At 40.5% G+C, this 16,434-nt stretch overlaps 1 protein-coding gene across 3 annotated transcripts in view; it reads left to right on the forward strand.

Annotated features, from left to right (window-relative positions):
* Nucleotides 1–16,434, forward strand: part of snx29 (sorting nexin 29) — a 217,534-nt gene that overhangs the window by 133,097 nt on the left and 68,003 nt on the right. For all 3 annotated transcript variants that reach the window (XR_004634773.1, XM_034708495.1, XM_034708494.1), the window contains exons 16-18: nucleotides 12,170–12,286; nucleotides 15,362–15,417; nucleotides 15,805–15,886. Coding sequence is in view for 2 of the 3 variants with exons in the window: in XM_034708495.1 (XP_034564386.1) it covers nucleotides 12,170–12,286; nucleotides 15,362–15,417; nucleotides 15,805–15,886 (255 nt within the window). In the remaining variant the exon portion in view is untranslated. The remainder of the gene's footprint in view (nucleotides 1–12,169; nucleotides 12,287–15,361; nucleotides 15,418–15,804; nucleotides 15,887–16,434) is intronic.

The following is a 16,434-nucleotide window of genomic DNA, read 5'->3' on the forward strand; positions in this document are numbered from 1 at the left end:
CGTTGCAGTCTTTGGTTTGGACGACAAAGTTTTCAGTCATCCCGTTTTTAATGGTTTTGTATAACAATAATATTGAGGGATGCTTCAGACTTAAATTCATGTACAGTTAGATATCATCAGCGTAACAGAGGTACCTCAGAGTTTTCTAACAGCATGAACAAGGGAAAGCATGTAACGAGTAAACCACAAAGGACCCAAGACGAGTCCCTGAGGAACACCACAGGAATGAGCAGCAGTTTTGGACTCTTAGAGAGCAAGAGGAACAGGAAAACCCTTGTCTGAGACAAAGGTGGAGAACCAGCTCAGGGTGCATGGTGGGTTCAAGGAATGCCCACCCATGGCTGAAGCAGTCAGGATGTTGTTCGGGTCAACACAGCCACTACACTGTACATGACCTCAGCACTGATGTCAACTGTCGCCTGTTCTGACATCTTGTCCCTCTCTGTCTCTGTCCTTTTCTTGCCCCTCGTCTGTCTATCTGAAGATTGACATGTTTTTATACCCTCTCCCTCTTCATGACCTCATTTGGCTCCTCTCCATTCATCCTTCGTGTCCTGTTTAATTAAGGTTAAAAGGTTTTGTGTCAGCTCCATGACTGCTTCTCTTGCTCTGCTCTTCTCCCTATCTCTTCAGTTTTTTTGGGGGGGGTTCCTCTCAGTTGGGGATTTCGTAGCCGTTTTTTATTCAGGCCAGCTCAGCTTGGCGCAGCTCAGATCAGATCAGATCATACACCAAGGGAGAGGAAAGGAAGAGGCACAAAGAGATTCGGTAAAGATGGGAGAGGATCACAGAGGAGAAGGATAGAAGGATAAGGCGTTGTGTGAAGGAGGGGATTGTGTGCATCCGCACGTGTACTTTAAAACAGACAGTGTATCTGTGAGAAAGCGTGTGGTCAGCATCACTCGGGTGGTAGTTAGTCGTGATGACTGCAGCAGGGCCCACAGTTGCATCATACTTAAACAGCCCCCAGGCCAAACAGTGATTCTGACAGCTAACAACAGTTTGCAACACTGGCTCTGCTTCTGCCACATTAACAGTCATAGCAGTAATAACCTTCTCATACAACAGATAAATACACTTTAAATTTGTAACAGATAACATAATATCTCTAATGCTTATTTTAAGCCTATAGAAACTGAGCTGAGCCTGATTCTTATGTCTTTTTCTTTTACAAAAATAATAAGCCCTGTTCTTTTTATGCAACGATAAATAAAAGATGAAGCATTCTTTGAAAGTAGGCTACAGAGCTGTTAGTTTTTGCAGTGAAATTGTTCTGTTGGTTGTAAGAAATCTTGACTAGTTATAATTCAACAGTAAACTTTCCTTTCTATTTACTTTTTAATATATTCTGCTGTTCCACTTACTAATGTTGCATTAAATAAATGGTACCAATTTGTCTTTGTTACTCAGAGAATAACCAACATAAGCAGTTATGTCGACAACAGAGCACACAATACGTAGAACATTTGTCATTATTAACATTATTATGGTCAAATCAATGAACACTTTTTCCCTTCACTGTTTATTTTCAGCTCTTTTACTCTCACTTAGGCCTGGCATCCTTACAGCTTACACTTCATGAGTGACTTGTTTACAATGCAAGACTGACGCTCACAAATAATGTGTTTACACTGCATGATCTGATTTTTGAGCACAACCTGGGTGCTCACCCTGTGGATGGAAAATGGGGATGGAGACAAGTCCCATTCTCTGAAGTTGAAGTCAGACAATAGAAGTTTAACAAGCAATATTAAGCACAATGTCACCTCTCTGACATGTCATGGAAAACCCAAAATTTCAAATCTTTGCAAAAGTAGAATTTGTGGTAGTCGCATTGTATTGGACTGCATTAGGGGGTCATAATCTTGTGGCTGCTTGGTGTCTGTTTTTATCTTAGCTGTCAACATCAAGGGGTGTACAGCCACGGTCCTTTCACACAATGTCTACAATTTTGTGCAAGTGCAATCATGAAGTGACAGTGGAGACCAAAATTGCTAACATGCCAAAAATTCACAATATCAGTTAAGATCAGCCGATGGGGCCCTCATGCACCCCTGCATACTAAACAACGTGCATTTCAACATTAAGCCAAATATTGCAGTGACTTCAGAATCAGTCTGGTCAAAATCAGCTTCAATTCACACAATGTATGCCGGAGCTTAGAGTGTGTAAACATGGTGCAGAATTAAATAAGACATTCAAAATTCTTCATACAGAATGTGATAGCCATGCTCTGTAAAATACGGTGTACAAGAGAGTTTGAATAACTTTTTTTCTCTACTAAAATGGAGCTGCATCCTATACTCCATTGTGACCAATATACCAATATAAAGTGCAGAGAGAGGTTTCTTAGTAGGTCACATTGTTTTACATAGAAGATGGCACCATTATTCATCTGATGCTTTGTCATGGACATGTGTCAGCATGATCGACAGTTCAGCCGCGGCTGAAACCCACTATACTCAACCTGACTTTTTATTGAAATGAAAATTCATACTCATTCATTGTATACTGAAAGCAGCAGTTTCACTCTGCAAGGCATGCTGGGATACATTCATGACGGGGATCTGGCTGGCAGCGCCATTTCTAACAGCTTGTATCGAACTACATTATTAGGTCATATTCATGCATTTAAAGAAACGGTACTATAGCATTAAGTAGAAAAACTTCATGGATCGTTTGATCGAAATAACTCCTTTGTTCAAGACAACAGGTGAGCATCAGCGGAGGGTGGAGCAACTCTAAGCGGATTGGTTACTGTAAGTTGGTCTGTACTTTAAAACTATCAATGTTAATTTAAGCTGAACTTAACTACTCTACCAGTAGCTCACAAGATTGCTAACTCCGCATGACAGAAGATGAAGAAAGGATTATTTTTCTGATTGGAATTTGTTCCAAGAGGTAACATTTGATTTAGCATTTTTGTGAAATCCCTAATTTAATATTATGCAGTGGACCCACTAATAGTAATTAATTCCACATTAGGAAACTTAATTGTTTGCAAAGTTACATCACGTCTCCAAAATGTAACTCAATTCAACTACGGCTCTGGCTAATTAAAGGAACCCTGTGGAGTTTACAGTAAACAAATAAGGTTTAATCTGTTTTCTGCCAGAATTAGTTATTTCTTTTCTCCAGGCCTAAGAAGCCACTTTCTTCCTCATTAAAGGGATTGTTAAGCTGCTTTAAGAAAATAATACTGAAAAGCGTCATTGTTTATATCCACATTTTGTAGCTCTCATTAGCGCTCTTCTTCTTCCTCCTCACTGTCCCTTACCTTTTGCTTCATTTTATAGTTGAATAGAATAATAGGAACAGCAGTATTGTGTATTAAAATACCAACTTGTGTGCATAATGATTGTGTTGCTGTAAGAGAGGTACTGAGAAAGACAGAAAAGGAGTCCAGTACTCAAAAATGTTCTGTGGTCTGTTGCACTACCTTCACACCTTTCATAAGTGCATGCTCCTTACATTAATGAGTCACATTAAGATGCTTTAGCTTAAAAAGTGTGTATGCATGTCCATCTCAGCTCCCCAGACAGACAATTTCAACACAGTCTGGTCACTTTCCATCCCAGTATGTGATCATTGGATGGCTTTCAGAGTTCGCTGTCTGAGCAACACTTCCCTAAGCTTTAGCCTTGAGCAGAAATAACAGCCTCTAAGGCTTTTAGTTTGCTGACTTGTTGAGCTGTCAGGTTCACTGTGATGTTTTTATTGTTTAACACTGAAAGCTTTTCAACTCCAAACTGTGAATGCTTAAAGGAAATTGTTAGTGAGTCCATCACTTTCAAGACTCACGAGTTCCTGTTCAGGTTGAGTGTGTCAGGGAAAAGAAGACTCAGAGACAAACACAGTACTCTCTTACCTGCATTTGCTGACACAGCCTGCAGTGCTCCACTCTGTACTTCAAGTGTGTCCATTGAATTTTTTTTGTGTTTTTTTTGTACTTCTGATACAATTCATTTGACTCAAAGTTTTTTGCATTTCTTGCTTATGTAGCATCTTAATTGATTTATATTAGCGCACATGAGTCTTGGGTAACACTGCACAGGTTTCCAAAACAGCCAGGTGTTGAGTGTCTCAAAATAAGAGCATCTAAGGCACAGTGATTGATTACAGAAAAACTGCTAGATTCAGTGTTTTTATCATTAACTTCATATGGATCCACCATCCATGGATGTAACTATCCAAATAAAGACCTCTTCCTGATATACAAAAAATAAGCCAAAACGCACCCGGCCACAGGCACTGGTACATTGCACATGTGATGATGTTTGGAGCCAGAGTCTGCCCAGTCAGGATTGTCTTGCGGAGTCGCAGTTATGCCCCTTTTTAACTTACAGAAAAAACGGCTTCTTAACCAGCACTCCTACTGTTTCCTCCTGTAACCACAGCTCGCCATCACTGCACAGAGTAGTCCAGATTATAAGTTAGAAATAGTGAATTGAATCATAAAGGCATTTTTGCATCCACCAAAAGATGTGTTTGCTGTACTTCTAACAGCATTGGTTGAAGTGTAATTTATTAACTAACTCAACTGGTCTACTGCTCGGCACTACGTCACATGCTACTTTGCTCCAATTGGTTATAGGTCTTGTCCAATCACTTCCGTATGCACCTGTTGCTAAGTTACGATGTCCCTAACAGATCCAGAACCATTTACCAAGGTGAATTGGTCTTACGACGCCAGGCTAGCCAGTCAGTAAAGGAAGCTGCAAAGGCTGAAGTGTCACTTTTGGAGAACTGTCATGTCGTCCATCTTTTCACACTGTCAATGTTTATTACTGAAGCTGCCCTTTAGCTCTTGCAGTCTATTTACACACATAAGTGTTAATATCGTTAACGAAATGATGATGATAAATGTTCATCAGCAAACATTTTTATGACGAAAACGAGAGTATGACGAGCTAAACTGCATCACTGATAATAAAAACTCTGACTCTGATTTTGTTGACGAGACGATGACGAGACAAAAACTTAAGTGGTGGACCGCCGGACATTAAGAATCCATATTTCTCCCCGCTGTGCGTCTAATCTTTAAAGATAAAAGTGATGCATCCCTGTGACAGGCTGAGTTATTATCTGAGGGGCTTAGTGTTAGCTTGGTCTCTACCTGCAGCAGGTGTGCTTTATGAACAAGCTCTCCCCGCCTCCATGCATCTGTCTCATCTTCATTGAGGATTTTTACTCCCGGTGTGCGTTAGTGACAAAGACACAACCGGGGGACGTCCTTCTATTATTTGATGTTTGCGTTGTTGCTGCTATTACTGTAAAAAGCTCCCGTCTAGAGCTTGATTTAATCCAGTTTGGTGATACATCAGACACATTTAGTAAGTTTTGATCAACTCCTTGTTGAAAGATGCAGGTGCCTTTCAGAGTGCCGTGAACTGACTGACTGTGTGCGCCTGTCACTGCAGGTACATTCAAGGACCGTCGTAAATGTGCAATACAGGCCTTTCATGGCATTTTTCTGTGAATCAAGAGAATCAAAATACAGTCACAGTGGTCACATCAAGAATGTTTTCTTTTGACTTTTTTGTAGAGACAGGCTGAATTATTTAACTTAAGATATTACACGAAAGTGTTAAGAGTGAAATATTGACAATTTTAACACTTGGTATAACCCTGGTACCGATATCTGATCAACTACATGAATTATTTAAAGAGTGAAGCTGTTTTGGTAAAAATCAAAGACTACATTTTTTGAGTTTCCACCGACTAAAACTAGACTAAAACTATAAAGGGCTGAAAAGACTAAAATGTGACTAAAACTAACAGGCATTTTCATCTAAAGACTAAGACTAAATCTAAAATAGCCGCCAAAATTAACACTAACGCACATTATCACCTAGTAATCTCCTTTATTTCATTTGTTTTGTTGGGTGAATGAGATTTCTGCAGCCATTAGCTCTCATTCTGCGGGTACATACTGGTTAATGCAACCCTGAAGTGAGCCTCTTTGTGACCTTGCCTATAGAAAGACAACAAAGAGAGAGAGATAATGCAGATGAGTAATAATTCCCATTGCATGTAAGGTCTAGGCATGAGAGACTAAACACTGAAACTAGGCTGTGCATCTTAATGACCCCGCGTTAATAGAGAGAAACGATGGACCTGCCTGTTTAATCACATTGGCAACACTAGTGCTCCACCACACAACCACTGCTTAACCATTTTGTGTGCAAAATTAAGAATATGTGCATGCACACACACACAGCTTACTGTACATGCAGACACACACCCACACAAACGGTGCAAGAATGACAAACTGATTAGCTCCCTCTCACTGAGAATTAATTGGGTTTCTTCACGCTTAAAATTAATTCCCTCATTTTATAATGTCCCATTTAAAAGATGTGGTGGCTAAATAAATAGAGGTGATGAACGACTGGCGTGTCGAGGACAGTCACAGCTCCTGGGCAAGACTTCCTGTTCCATAACTTGAAAATAACAGGAGGTGGCATGTGCCTGTTGGACTTGGCCATCAAATTGACCTTAAAATATGTGTTTAGTTGTTCTTTTCAGTCTCAGAAACAAAGGGTTCTCTCCGGATACTAACACTGGCATTAAGATGTCTGCTTTTAGACGAGCGCTCAAGATTACCATCGGCTGTGTTTTATTGCTTTGCGTCTCTTTCTGATCCTGAGATTTCCAAAGTCTGAGTTGTTTAGGGCTGTCAGCTGAGCACTTTGCTACATCTGTTTCATCCCTTTAAACTGAAATGTGGTATAGCAGGGATCAACAGAGCTTTAATAATTTGATTCAATCGGACTCCTGTGGTCTCAGCTGAACTGTATCAAGACTTCTGATTTGTTTTCCTGGAAGTTGAATAATCCTGTTCTTTTTCATTGTTGCCATCTTGAAAGTGATAAATATAATATATGTGTTTTCTTTCCATAAAAAAGCAAAGTTGATTACGGCTGAAATCTGCTGCAGGGGGATTGAAAGCCTTCCAGAACTCTCAGACTTGTTGCAGCGTCTTTACTCTATGCTCGGGGTGGATTACCGCCTATAGAGCTCTGGTTTTATTTGACAGTGCAGAGATTAACAGCCTGCCTGGGGATATGCTTATTGTTATTCTTTTCATAACTTCTGAGCTGCAGTTAAACAGTAATATAGAGTCACAGAGATGACGGCAAAAGAAAGCCGAGTCTGTTTGGTGAAACTTTTCTTTAATTACAGAAGCTGTTGTCTTAATGAGTGATTGATTGGTCACTGGAGACTCTTCGTTACTGATGGTGTTTCAGTACATGGAGACTTGTAACTGTTCTATGTTTCATGATTATTTTTAGGATCACATTGTTTTATTTTGAGCTGACACTGATAGCTGATGTAACCTGCTTCTGATGGCTGATTCTGAAGATCAATGATGGTTCTTTCACATTTTGATATTTTAGAATATGTAGTTTATGAACACCTGAGGGTAAGAAATGAAAAGATTTAGTGAACAACGATACAAATACATTCATATTCTATACCTACCAATTCTTACTGGAATCACTTTTGTGGAACACAGCAAAACAAAGAATAATTCTGACTATTCAATTATCTGTTACTTACAGTTACTTACCCTGGACCAGAGCACTCCTATGCATGTCTTTGTTAAAGTCTTCATCCAGCCACACTGTTCCAGATCCAGCCACACAATTCCATGTGTATCTCTAAGGCTGAGCCCAGCCACCCATCGAAGGATACTCATTTGAGCCGCTTATACCAGTGACCTTGTTCTTTTGGTCACTAGCCATATAGCTCATAACCAGAGGTGAGGGTTGGAAAGTAGATTGTCTGGTAAATCAGAAGCTTTGCCTTCCAGCTTAGCTTCCTCTGTACCACAACGGTTTGGTATATCACTCACATTACGGAGTGACTGTGGCTCAGAGGGTAGAGTCTGCCGGCTCAATGCTCTCTGCTGTTTTTTAACGGTGTGAATGTGTATGAATGAGATTAGCTAATACTGATGGTCCCTTCCTATAGCAGCCCTATAGCAGCTTCTTCCATCAGTGAGTGAATGGGTGAATGTGACTAGCAGTGTAAAAGCACTTTGAGTGGTCAGAAAGACTAGATAAGCACTATACAGTACAAGTCCATTACGGCTGCTGCAGCACCACTGTCAGTCAGTGACTGTCAATGTTACAATGTATATCATACATCTGTAATTATTTTTACTAAGTGAGAGCTTGTGTTCATATTGTGGCTGTGCCTCAGTGGGTAGAGTCAGTCGCCTATCAATTGGAAGGTTGGCGGTTCGATCCCAGCTCTAGCAGTCACATGCCGAAGTGTCCTTGAGCAAGAAACTGAACCCCAAATTGCTCCTGCTTATGTTCAGCGGTGTGTGAATGGGTGTGAATGGGTGAATGTGACAAGTAGTTTAAAGCGCTTTGAATAATTAGAAAGACGCTATATAAGTCAAGTCCATTTACCATTTGGATGGATGAAAACACTTGAAGTATTTCACAGTCTGAAACATTTTTAAAACAGAGTGCTGTGCTGCACTGCAACTTTTATACTCAATAAATGTAGACATTAACAAGATAGCAACAAGAAGGTTAAAAAAAAAAAAAACTATACTAGCAAGGATGCATGAAAAAAATATACAAAAGCAAGACTTTAGCATCTAAGTTAGTAATTTTGTTTAAAAGCAGTCATATTTTAGGGCTTTGAAAGAGCGTAAAGTCCGAGTCATAGTTCAGTTTGTGCCCTGTGACCTTGCTGTGCAGACTGAAGACTGAATCTGATTACTCTTTTGCCATCAGAGCCCCCGTTATCCTGAAAACCTTTCTTCAGGTGCAAAATAAAGTTGATATTTTCTGAACACTCGTGTGTAGAATAGACCCTGCCCACGTTTCGACTCAGTATCTATCTATCTATCATGCACATTTTGAAAACTTTATACTTTGCTAAATAGAAAGTATCTGGCTTCGAGTTTAGAAGAGACAGATTTGAAATTCTTGGCCCAGAGAAAGTCTGACTCCAGAGCTGGGGACAACAGATCTACTGTAGCCTTGCTACATAGGGTTGCCATGGCAACTGAAGGCTGTAAAATGCTTCAATACCCCTACCACAGACTGAATTCAGGAAATGTTATACAATTTCAAGCATTGATGAAAGGCCTTTCACTGAAAATCATTAGTATGTCTATACAGTATGTGATCCCTGTTTGGCTCGGCTCTTCTGTCGATTGACTGTGATGAGGGGAAGAAGGCTTCATAGACAGCACTGCAGTCCGGTTATACTTAATCACTGCGAACTGCATCAAGCATTAGCTGATTTGTTTTATTATTTCTGTCTTAAACATGCTTTTGGGCCTCCCTCATGATAATGGAGGAAAAAGAGGGGGGATAGAGCGTACACCCTAAACTTGCGTGGGTGAGCCATAATCCAAACAGGCTTCTCAGCCTGGCTCTGCTTTAAATGTCCTGTTTCATACATCCCTTACAAGATACTCTCTGTTTTCTCTCACTTTCTCTCCTCTCTTCCCTCATGAAATAAGGGAGTAGGGGGAGGTAGGGTGTACAGCCTAACCTGGCAGTGTTGAGCTCAAGCCCAAGTAGGTTTTCTCACCCTTGCCCTGCCTCACCTGTCCTTCTTCTAACACCTCCCTACATAATTCCTTCTCTGTTTTTCTCTTTGCTTTCCCCCTGTCATGAGTGGGAGATAGATGGTCCCAGGATACCAGAGCTCAGGGTTAGCATGTTGCAGTTGATATGTGCCTAACTTAATAAAACACTTGTTAAAGAAGTTGCCCACTTGATAACACGAATGATGAACTGACTCTTGCTGCCCATTCATTCATGTGGTGGGTTATGTAACTCATCAGTAGAGCATAAACACTGGCATGAGGGTGTAATAGGTTTCTTCATTGAGCACTTATCCTCATCAGAGCCCAGTTGGCTTTGCGTATCCAGATCTGTTCCATTCATTTCCTCTTTCCATGCAAGGGGCATAGTAACTTAGCAACAAGTGCATGCAGAAGTGCTTCTGGAAGAAATTGGACAGACTGACAACCAATCAGAGAAACGCAGCGGAGCGCACCTACCAAACTTGTTCAGAAATGCTACTTTTACCAAATTCTGTAGTAATATGGCAAACACATCTTGCTGACTTGATGAAAATACATTATCCAGTTTGTTTAAAATTGCCGCAATTGCACTGACATCCCTGAGACTGAAGCTGCCATCTTGATTGAGGCAGCTTTCCTGTGGCCCCGCCCCTTTATTTAATAAAGGACCTTGATTGGTCCTATGTGCTAGCGAAAATGAATGTGAGCTACTTCCTATGTTTGATACAGACCTTAAGACTGCATCAAGAAAAAAGAATGAATGACATGACAGCTCCAAAACAGTGAATATAGGTTAGCAGAGGAGGTGTAACAGGCAGAGAAAGTTTTACTAACACGTAAATAGGAGTTATTGAACTTTCCATGACTGTGGCTTCTGCTTCAAACCGACTCAAAGATCTGGTTTGCTGCTGAGGACAGGACTAACCTGAAAGGTCTCAACTATATTATCATAAAGTCAATGTCTGTGTTGGTTAGCAGAAGGGGCAGGACAAGAACATAGCAGTCAATTCCTACAGCACAGACACTGGCTCCAGAGCAATATGTCAGCGCCAAGCGGCAACCTCCGGTCTCAAACTATGAAGCCCATGCAGAAGTGTTATAAACTGCTATTCATCGAGAATCCGCATGAGGCTGGCTGCAGAAACACCGGAAACCACATAGACCCCAATTCAAAAAAGACGATCTTTGCAGCATTAATAAACATGTTTACAGCCTGATAAAAAAAAACGGCTTGGCTCTATGTAGCTAATTTCTCTATCGACACACACTGTACAGGGGTGAATTTTTTTCTAATGCAACCATTCATAAGATATTAAGATTGCGAGTTTTTGCCCAAATAAGGACATGACTGACTTGACTCCCGGTTGGGAACGCATAGCTGTTGGCTAGGAGGCTCAAACTCCGCCCCTTTACGTCACACTGTGCCTAGTTGAGTTCCGCATTTCCAATATGGCTGCCGCCGTCGATTTGCTTCAAAACAGCTCTCAGGAACAGATGGGTGACGTCACGGATACTACGTCCATATTTTATACAGTCTATGGTTAGCGCCCATCCCAGGGGGTATTTTGGCTTCACTTTTGCCGTCCATATCTACAATCAGTTAGTGTACAAACATTACTTCTTATGTTTTCTAGTGCTCAATTTTTTTTCAATATGGAAGAGTCTTGGTCTCATCGGCAAGCTTATTCTTTTTTATGAAGCCTTAAAGTGTTTCAAGTGTTGATAAATCAAGTTTATTATCATCATTATCAGTGTTGTTGTTATTACATAAGAAGCCTTTCCTCCTCCTTGATGGCAGTATGTGGGATTTAAATGTGATGTGAAAAGTTAATGCATGAGGGCCGGTGTTGGAGCAACAGTGACGCAGCGTTTCGGCTCACCTGTCAGCCCGCGACGGCGCTCTGCTGAAGCGGCTGTGACAGCAGGTGTCCTCCATACAGCACAGTGTGTGTCACAGCTGTCAGTCTGCTGACAGAGACCTGTCCGCACTGTCCAGTCTGGTTAGGGAGACACACACACACACACACACACACACAAACTAACACACACTCGCTGAGATTCTTGCTCACCTAACTAAGCTTAGCCGTATTTGGAGAGCTCACACATACACACGAATGTTAATACCGTGTCAAGGTTTGTTAAAGATGATGACGATTGATTAGCAGGCTGGCAGGAGTCTGGCTGTTGAATATATGAACTGGTTTCTCTCTCTCTCTCTCTCTCTCTCTCTCTCTCTCTCTCTCTCTCTCTCTCTCTCTCTCTCTCTCTCTCTCTCTCTCTTTCTTTCTCTCTTTCTTTCTTTCTTTCTTTCTTTCTACATGCACCTCTATGTCTCTCTGCCCTTTCTGTCAGGGGTTCGACTATTTCCCAGAATCTGTCCAGCTGTCAAAATTAATTTTGTCTCACCTGGAGTTCTGCCTCCTTTAGTTTGTAAAGCCAACCAGAACAATCTATTTTGAATCTTCTCTTACTATGTTTCATGTATTTGCACGATTTCCATTTGCCCATTATTAACATAATAGTGTGCCACCTAATAGTTTGCCGCAGCATGATTAATCTTAGTGTGTTCTTTGTGTGTTTTGTTCTTTCTCTGTACGTGTGCTGCAGGTGGCTGAGATGCACGGTGAGCTGATAGAGTTTAATGAGCGCCTGTACCGTTCCCTCATGGCCAAAGACCACCTCATCGTCCAGATGCGACAGGAACTCATTGACCTGAGAGGACCGGTGAGTGAGTTGACACACACACCTCCCAAAAGAAAAACTCAGCCATTAACACACACTGATGTCCTCTCTCTCTACCTGCTGGTTTCCTCTTTTCTCCTCCTCCTCCTTTCTGTCACCCTGCCATCCTCTCCTCCCTCCACATGGTGATTTTGTTTGATTTTCATCCCCACTCTTTCACCATTTGCTGGCCCTCTGCTCATTTTTGTTCACAGTCAATGGCTCCAAATAACAGTTAGCAGCGTTTTCCTTGAAGTTTTGATTCCTCAGATTCCTCTGTTTTCATTTATCTTTGATGCTCCTGCACTGCAGCTCCCAGAGATAATCTGTCAGTCAAACAGTGTATCCTCACATCTCTCCACTTACCTCTTGATGAGGTTTGATTTTCTCTACCTAGTGCTCTTTCAGTGCGAGTCTAACCACATGGACTCGCCTCCAATGCTAACTATCTATTTGTGCTGTTAGAGCGGAGTTCAAACAAACTACTTTTTTTCCCCAGCACTTTCAAAGTTGTCGTCTAAAATAGCAACAAACGGGCACAGAATGCCAACATCTGGTCACGCTCAGGAGAGCTTGAAGCAGTTTGGCCACACAACAACAAACACACACACACACACACACACACACACACACACATTGTCCACAGTATGAGTTGATATAGCGGCAGTGATCGGAGCCCCAGGCTGAAGATAGGACCTCTTATCCCCCAGCTTCAGCCCTGCTCTGCTGGACCATTCACTCTGTATGTTTGTGTCTGTGTCCATCTCCAGCTCCTCACTGCATGCTTCCAGCTTTCAAGAGCTGCTTCAAATGATCAAACACGGGTCCCTTCCTCCTTGCCTCTATTACACATCGTTCCTTTCTTGCTTTCTCTTGCCCTTTCTTTTTATGTGCATGTGCTTGTGTGTGTAATTCATGGAGAGCCGGATCAAAGCCTGGACGTAGGACACCCCACTGGAGGCAGCCTTCAGTGACAGTGTTTCAGCCCAGATTCAGATAGTCTCTGTGGAGAGCTGAGAAGCTGACAGGCAAACTCTGGACAACAGAGATGGAAAGAAGACAGACACACACACACACTCTCTCTCTGTGTCTTTTTCACACTTAAACAGTTTCATCCAAGAGGCCAACATCTGGGCCTGGTCATGTGGTTCCCTCAGGGAGATAAAAGCTTGCAAAGAGTGAAATAAATCACAGGATTTGTGAGCTCACAAAGACACACAGCAACCGAGGGTGTAAGGTTTGGATAACGACTACTAAGTCAACAAACAGTAACACACACAAACAAGATATATGTGCATGAAGAGACATTCCAGATATGTTATCCAGATGAGTAAACAGTCTGCAGTGCTGAAGTCCCAACCTGTTCAGCCTGACTCACCCTAAAGCCCTGTCAGATAAACTCAAGTACCTCTAGATGGACACCAGCAGTCACAGCCCAATTGTGTTTGCTTTACATTTTTAAAGAAAGATTTATTTAAACTATAAAAGTAAATCTCACTTTTTCTCCCATTTCTTTAATAACTGTTATGTTTTGGTGGTGTTTGGACAAGTTTGTGATTCGACCTTTGCTGTGCCAGACTAAAAGATTAAGCAGCCGATGATTTGCAGCAGTGTGCAGTTAGAAAAACTACAATTGGTTTAAGCTAACAGATTAAAATACACATAGAGCATAACTTAAGCTTGCTTTTCTTACTGACTGTTGGTTACATTTAACTTATTCTAAATGTTTTATATATTAGGTCTGTTCAGTAAGTCTACTTTGTCTTAAAAGTAACTAGATTTTATAACTTTTTGCATACCATTTCAACGATTTTATTTTTAGTTGGATATTTGAACAATTCATTAATTTCTCCTTTAGTCTTATTATTTAAACTTGGCTTATATAGATGGATCCAGTGCGTAGCTGCCATTACTGTCTTAGCAATTCAGTACCTGCTGCTGGCTATGACAGCAGCATGGATAGCTGGATAAAAAAAAAATTGGCAGCTTCTGATGAAGGCACTTTAATCAGATATCTCTAGCATTGTTTAGAGTTCTCTTAGGGGACATAGGTTACAACAGCTTGATTACATAATAGAGAAATAGAGAAAAGACTTGACTACAACTGTAGCCTTATTTATTTATTTTATTTATTTTATTCATTTTATTTATTTATTTATTTTTTTATTTTTTTATTTTTTTATTTATTAATTACCTACCTGCTACCATAAGTGGATCGTAATGATTACATGCAACTTCTTGATTAGCTTGTTGTAGCTAGTAGTCAAACATTATGTATGAGATAGTTTCATTAATAACCCAGTGATGAACAACAAAATGTTATCATCTTGTCACTTATTCTGGATCCTTCTCTGAGGATTATCTTTGCTCTCTGTGGGGCCAGTTGCTACTGACTTTTTAGATAGCTATCTTGCACAGATTGCTATTTACTTTTAACTAGCCTAACATCTGTTGTTTGCTAGGTCTGTTCAGTAAGAATAGATATATTAAAGTTAACTAACTTTTTAGTCAACAGTATTTTAGCAGTTGTATTTTTAGCTAGCTATTCAGACCTTTTACTCGTAGCTTTAGGTTAACTGTTCAACTTTCAATTTAAAAGCTAACTAGCCATCTGTTAATTTAACCATTGCTTTTTAAGCTAATTGTTAATTCATCAGCTGACAGATTTTTCTTCATTTTAGTTGGTCTTAGCATTTTCAAACGACCTTTCCAACTTCTAGCTAACTTTTTAAAACTATTTATTCATTACTTTTATCCATTCCAGTTTATTGCTTTTAGCTAACCATTTTCAGCCATTAGTCATCAACATTATTTATAGCTAACAATCTGGCCATATTTCATTTCAGCCAAAGCACATAGTGTTCTGATGTTTCTGATTCATGTATGAAAGCAGGAAACATTTTTTCCATTAATTTGAGTGACTCAGCAATCTTTTAGGTCTGCATGGCAACTGCAGATTACCCTCTTGAAAACAAGTACCATGAAAAGTATTTGTTTCTGACTTGGTTTCCACATGACTATATTCGTGTTGTTTCTTTCTAACTCCTTATCGATCTCCCCCTCCCTCTTATCTCCCAGGTTCCCGGTGATTTAAGCCAGACATCCGATGACCCCAGCCTGTCAGACTTTGAGACGTAAGAATATTAATCTTCTATTGCTCCAACCTTTCCTCGTTTTTAATACATTCAGTCTTACCTCTGTTTTAATGCCTTGTTAATATTTTATCTTGCAAGAGCTACATAATCGTCCATGTTAATAAGTCTGCTCTCAGCATTATTATTACTAAGTCATTCTTACCCGTGAAATGAAATAAACCATAAACCCTGTGATATTTCACACCTTCATTCTTTCTTTCTGCTCTCTGATCATGACTGAATTTGATTTTGTGGTGTTTTAACAGTTAGCTGTCGACTGCTGTAGTTGTAGCTTTCCAGGCAAAGTGCTGAGTCACTGTTGAATAAAACTGATGATGATGATGATGATGATTATGGTAGTAAGGATGTTTTTTGTGCGTCACTCAGGGCTCACCGTGCTCTCATCAACGTGTGGATCCCCTCTGTGTTCCTGCAGGGCCGAGCTGCCAACGCCTACCATGTCTATCAGGTACACTCAGCCTCTTTAATATCTGTCTGTCTGAGCAGTGTCCTGTGTTTACCCAGGAAAACTCACATACTCATGAGGACAAAAAAAGAGAAACACCACCCTGGGGGAGAAAGTAGCTGATTAAAACAAAGGCAGAGTGGTGGTGGGAGGTTTTTGTGATCAATTGGTTTGAAATGAACCAAGCAAAAGAGTGATGGAGTTACAAGTTCATTAAGTCAAGCAGCAAAGGAACAAATGAGCAATCTGTGAAGTAATTATACATTAAACCAAGTTTGCATCAGTACCTCATCATCAATGTTCATAAGCATGGCTGCACATAAGGCTTTTTTGCCAATCAGCTCTGCTCTAGTGCAGACTGCTTTTCTGGCCTATTTTTATTAAGAAGGTAAGTACATGAAAGGTTTTAACCATGCTCAAAGTATGGCTAAAAGGATTGCCATAATTGTATTCTTCTAGTCTGTCCCGTGCTTCAAAGACAATTGTTTTTTGTGTGTTTTTTCTGCTCCTGAAGCACTGTTTTGAAGTCAATCATTGGCGGGTGCCATATT

The sequence above is a fragment of the Notolabrus celidotus genome, chromosome 18, assembly GCF_009762535.1.
Source record: "Notolabrus celidotus isolate fNotCel1 chromosome 18, fNotCel1.pri, whole genome shotgun sequence".
Taxonomy (NCBI): Eukaryota; Metazoa; Chordata; class Actinopteri; order Labriformes; family Labridae; genus Notolabrus; species Notolabrus celidotus.